Genomic DNA, 5,795 nt, shown 5'->3' with positions numbered 1-5,795 from the left:
AAACAAACTCAGATTCCGTTTTGATACAAATTCAGGATGAAAACAGGAAAAATAGAAACATAAAAGTATAAGAAACAAGCCGTAGATCCTGATGACACTAATGCATACCTTAATCAATGGAACAAATGCAAAAACTTCATCAATGTTTTCAGGGGCAGACATTAGCAATCACACAGATCTGCACATAACAACACAGATATTAGAAGGTGCTCAGGGTTTGTTGTCTGTACTGAAGCTCTTTAGTAGAGATTACTACCTCGCATTCAGAGACACAAATATTAGAAGGTGCGAGCTAGAGCTTATTATAAAAAAACATAGCAACTAGAGAAGAGAAAACATGCATTGAACAACAACACACGAAGTGACCACAATTTGATCACTTTCGAAGAGGTTTAGGCAGAGCATCACCAACAATAATCACAAAACTCTGTTTTCACTACAGACAACAAGTCATCTAATTATATGACGTAAGAAGAATAAGGAATGCTTTGAGCTTGAGTTGAGAGCTACAATGGCCCTCCATTCTCAGACCAAAGTCTATATATATAAATATATATATCATGCTACTTGCTGCTGTTGTCTGCTGCTATATTCCTTCTCCAAGAATCCAAATACCATCTTGAGCCTATCCTGCAGGTTTACCAGGATGTTCTTTGTCACCCTTTTCTGATGTCTACTGCTCTTTAGCCATTCAATCCCAAAGTATACTCGCACGTATGTTGTATTTGGCTTCGAGGCCACTTCTTCAATCTGGTACCTAAGATGGAGATTGAAATAGTCTCCCAACGGAACTCCATGGAGAGTCATGACCTCTTCCACAAGCCACCCATTCTTATCTGGCACAAGGGTCTTTTGCTGGGTGCTTGTTACTTCTCCTCTATAACGTGATATCCGCTTATCTCTGTAGTATGTCTGCCTCTCATACACATCAGCCTTCTCTGACTCCCATGGGCTGCATGAATAGCTCTGACAACACGCTCTCTCCATAGCCTTTCGATCTACTTCACCCCCACCAAACAACTCCATAAAGAAACTTACCTACAGAGTTAGTTAGAGAGTCAATGCATGAGACGATATTCAAAACTCAATATACATTCTTGCCAAAAGATTTAAGAGTCAATTCCATGTAACACATTGCAGTGGAAGGGAAAAACTCACCGGAACAGAGAGAGTCAAAGAGTAGACCTCAGAGAATCTGACGTCATCAATACCCAAGAACGAACCACACTCTTCACTGTGTAGTTTCTGCTCTGATTCCTCTTCAACAGCTTGCACTTTCTGCTCTGGCGTCAAGGATTTTGCCTTCCACAGAGCCATTATTGTCCTATAACACACAGAAAAAAGGGCAAGTCATGCTAAGCAAATTGGTTGGGGACAGAAAAAACTAGGACGTTGATATGAGTGAGCAAGCTAATATTAACAAATAAACCATCAGGGAAAGAGAAGGACTCGTCACTTACTTTTGTGCTACATTGAAAGACACAAATGAATGAAAATGGAACTTAAGCCTGCCTTCCTCATCATGTGTTTTTGCGCCTATCCGCGCGTCCGTTCCTCTATTTGGTCTGAGAGTCATGACGACAGTGGGACTCCCCATCGAAGCAAGAGTGGGAGGAAGCACTTGAATATCCTCTATATCTTCCCACAGGAAAAAGAACTTCGTTTTGTTACCAAACAGGCTTGCGTAAAATCCAACTATTCTTGCAGACAGGAAAAGGCGACCCTGCAGAAAACAAAACTAAATTAATTGAAAAGAGGAAGCAGTTTGAATACTAAAACAATGTGATGAACATCAAGATCTCGTCACCTGCAAAGGCATTTTCCTCTTTAAGTGACATGTAAAGTCATTAATCAAAAATTCTTCTTGCGGGAGACCAAACAGCTTCTGAAAGGCTGAGTTTGTTTGAGGAGACCGCACATTAATCTGAAATTTCAATTTTGGTAGATAAGAACGCACACTAACAATAGCGCATATTAAATGTTTGACTGAGAGAATAAAGTAGTAGCAACATATACCTTCTTGCCAACCTCTTTTTCCATCTTAGTTAAATAGTCTCTAACAACATCTCCACCTCCTGTATGATCCAAGAATATCCTCAAGTGCAGTTTGGATTGACAAGCCTGAGCCAGTTTCCCTTGTAGTGGAATCCACACATCAGCTAGATCAGATATATTAGATCTCACAAAGTTTACCTCAGCATGTCCCAATGAAACAGCCTCGTCGAAAGGTCCGTCGAAATCGTAAACTTCAATATTCAGTACAGAAGGAGGATCAGCCATCGCATCAAACTCAAATATTTCTGCACAAAACAAGAAGATGACAAATCAAAGATCATAATCATTCAAGAATAACTAGACATAAGTAAACCATAGTGCAACAATTTACCATTCCATAGAGGATGAGATTTCTGGAACTTGATAGAGCTGGTTCTCGTCTTCCCATTGGAAGTAAATACAATATACGGATCACAATGCCCGCTTGGATCTACAGCTGCTAGATCAACCCCCTCTATTAGAGCAACGGTTAGCAACCAACCATCTCCATGAGCTTTGACGCCATGATCACTGCCTACAATTTTTTTTTATAAGAAAAAAGTTAATGATCAGTCAGATACACACAGAAGCTACAACGAGAGAGCTACATCTTCATGGATATTTACCTTTCTGTTTTCTTGCCTGCATGAAACGTGAAATCAACTGCAATACTCTTTCGCACTGAAGAACGAGAACCCCACTAACAACAAACTCTCCAATTGAATCCGGCAAATCAAGGCCACTAAACTCGAGCCCTTGAATTGCGCTAGGTAAGGACAACATAATATGTACAAATACATACACACCAATCAAGAAAGTGGAAAACACGGTGAAGTTGGCGAAATACTGTACAGCCAATTTCCAGTCTGATTGGGGTTCAGCGTGCAAGGAAGACAGAGCTTGATCCTTGTTCACCCCAATGTCCTTTGAATCCACAGGCTTTACATTTTGAGCCAACAAGGTTGCATACTGTTCGAAGCTGTCTTTTAGCCCTTGCCTTGCTCCGTTCTCTATCATACCTTTCATCATGGTGCTCTGAAGAAAATTCAACCTCCATGAAATCACCAAACGGGAACACTGCTCCCCAGAAGGCAGCTCGGGACCAGGAGAGATGCAGTAAAGCACTTCAACCTTGAAGGTACTTCCGAACGGGACATCAGGAGTGGAAACAATAGCTAAAACAGAGTAAACCTCTCCATCCGCTTTGAGATAGGCCTGCTCCTCTGTGCCTTTGACAGCCTTAATAAGTTTAGTCGCGGCCTTGAGGTAACTCACAACCCGCTTAGCACTCTCGCCTTCGTTTTCAAGCTTCCACGGTGTTATCTGAACCTCCGTAGTCCCTTGCAACTCAGTCAAGGATGTATAGAAACTCGAATCCGGTGCAAAGAGTACGGTGTTAAGATCTGATGGTGTGATCATAAACAACTGGTCAACAAGGATCCCGCCTGGTAGATTACTAGGAGTTTCAACTTCCTGATCTCTCGACTCCATAGCCTTCATAACTTCGTCAAAGGAAGCGAGAGATGACTCGTCTTCAGATAACTCAAGGGAAAAGATTGATCTAGACATCTCAGACGATGGTTCAGAAGCGTCAATGCTCCTGCTAATCGACGGTGTAGGCGCTGCTGAAGCATCAGCATTCTTCTGAAAAATCTGAGCGATTCGTCCAGCTAATGACTTCTGCGAGTCCTTGGAAGAGGAAGCAGCATCTTCGGATCTACAAGGAGAGGCGCAAGTGGAGGGATCAGCAGAAGTCTCCATCCCCACGTCAGAAGACCTCTGATCCGCAGAAGAGTTCAAATCAACAACAGAGTTCTTCTGACTGAACCAAATCCCTAGAAGTATATCACCTACACATCATAATGGAAAGTCAAAGTCTCCAACTTTAAAGCACAGACAAAAGAGATAAAGAGGCGTTACCACAATCCTTCTTGGAGCCTTTCTTCTTAGGCAAAAGAGGATACCAAACACTGCCAAGGGACTGATTCTCGGCATCGAAGACCTGAGAAACGGGAACACGGACCTGGCCAACGAAGTCGTCGTTGAAGTACTTATCCTCGTCGAGAACAGAGACGACGAGCTCGTCTTTCAAATCGTCGACGCGGAAGGTGAAATCGTCGCCCCATTTGGGGTTCAAGTTCTTCTTAACTACTTTGGTCCTCGACCTGTGTTTGCCGAGCTGCAGCCTGACGTAAGGGTCGCTGAAGCCGTTGAGATCCATGGCGGGAAGATTCCTCGCTTCAATGACTCGGACCTGGAGCTTCATATCTCTCTCTCTATTCAACACAAAATGAGATCGATCGAGGAAGGAGGAGAAAGAAAACAAAAGGGTAATGAATGAATAATGGAGCAGAGAGTTGGGAAAGGGATGGTCTTTACGGGAGAGGGCCCGCCATTGACGAAGAACGGATCACACAAAAAAAAAAATCAGATAAGGATGATCATAACAATCGTAAACAATCAATGACGGTGGGGGGCATTAGAGCGAGAGATGTTTTTTGGGGATTAGCCGGAGACTTATGATCAATTCCGCGTCAAAGAGGGGTTGAGGAAGAAGGCGTTGAGGATTTGACTTTTCTCATTCTCTAAAATGAATGACCTTTTCCTTTTTTTCACATTTTCTTTTTCTTTTCAATTTCAATCTCTCTTTCTCACGTACGGAACCCGTCAAGCTTTTTTTTCTTCACATTATTCTCTTTTTTGTTATAATAATTTTGGATTTAGATTTTTTTTCCTTTCGCCGATTGAAAGTAGCTCCTGCGAAATATTCGCTTCTATTTTACGTGCTAGATTCCCGATTACGGTGGCTCTCTCTCTCTCTTTTTGGTCTTTACTAGTGAGAAGTAAGGAGGCTTTGATCTTCTCAGTTTCAGTTTTCCTCTTTTGCCTATATATATTAACGAATAACCGCTTTCGTAAGGCCGTGCAATCATATATTGGGCTTTTAAAAGGCCCAATTTCTACTTGACCTTCTTAAATTGTAAAGAATGTGTGCACATTTTTGTCTTATTCTATATTTTCAGCAGATTTAACTCATCCACTAGGGTATAGACTAAAAGAAATTAAAACTTTTAATTTATGCCACAATAATTGAATCAATCAAAATATATTATTTCGCGAGATTAATGACATTATTCCTCAAATCGGCTGTCAACCTAGCGGATCCATTTACTAAAGGTTTGCCACGAGATGTTGTTGCTAAATCATCAAAAGGAATGAGTTTAAAGCCTATAACGAATGAGGATGCTTGATTGCAACCCTACCTATCATGACCGGAGATCCCAAGACGTAGGTTCAAAGGGAAAACAAAATCAAACAAAATCTAACCAAAGCACTTGAGACAAAGTTGTCTCTTCCCAGCTCCTAAGATGATAAAGTGCTTAAGAATGTGATAAGGATAAGCATAAGCTTTTAATGATTCCATAGCTTCTAAAGCGGAGTATTACTCAATACTTTTCATGGTCAATCACCTAATGAGTGTGAAATGGGGCCGTTTCTAGGAGAATGAATGCAAGACTATATTCTCTAAGTTCACTCATGAAAACCATGAATAGTTCAGGGCCACAATGAACACAATAGAGAACTAAGTTCTACGAGAAAATGAAGCTGTGTTATGCATGTTGTCTCGGTCTACATAAAACACCGGTTGGTTCAAGATATCATGTTCACCTCCTGGTAAAGTAAACCCGACAGATATTAACTATGAGTGGTTCAAGACTTAAAAATGCCACCAACTCAAACACAGTGAATTTTTCGCAAAC

General features: G+C 41.3%; 1 protein-coding gene across 2 annotated transcripts; it reads right to left on the bottom strand.

Moving 5' to 3' along the window:
- Positions 1-322: 322 nt before the first annotated feature.
- On the bottom strand, positions 323-4,689 carry LOC106306221 (C2 and GRAM domain-containing protein At1g03370). 2 transcript variants are annotated; one of them, XM_013742761.1, is made up of 9 exons: positions 3,955-4,689; positions 2,661-3,884; positions 2,387-2,569; positions 2,194-2,300; positions 2,017-2,121; positions 1,808-1,924; positions 1,461-1,723; positions 1,159-1,324; positions 323-1,038 (listed from the first exon to the last, which is right to left on the bottom strand). In XM_013742761.1, the coding sequence occupies exons 1-9, from the start codon at positions 4,298-4,300 to the stop codon at positions 559-561; spliced, it is 2,991 nt and encodes a 996-aa protein (XP_013598215.1). In that variant the 5' UTR covers positions 4,301-4,689; the 3' UTR covers positions 323-558. The 2 variants fall into 2 exon arrangements, with proteins under 2 accessions (XP_013598215.1, XP_013598214.1); XM_013742760.1 differs by having other exon boundaries at positions 2,017-2,300.
- Between the last annotated feature and the right edge of the window lie 1,106 nt (positions 4,690-5,795).

Source organism: Brassica oleracea, chromosome C7 (assembly GCF_000695525.1).
Source record: "Brassica oleracea var. oleracea cultivar TO1000 chromosome C7, BOL, whole genome shotgun sequence".
Classification (NCBI taxonomy): Eukaryota; Viridiplantae; Streptophyta; class Magnoliopsida; order Brassicales; family Brassicaceae; genus Brassica; species Brassica oleracea.
This window is presented reverse-complemented; position numbering and strand designations above follow the sequence as displayed.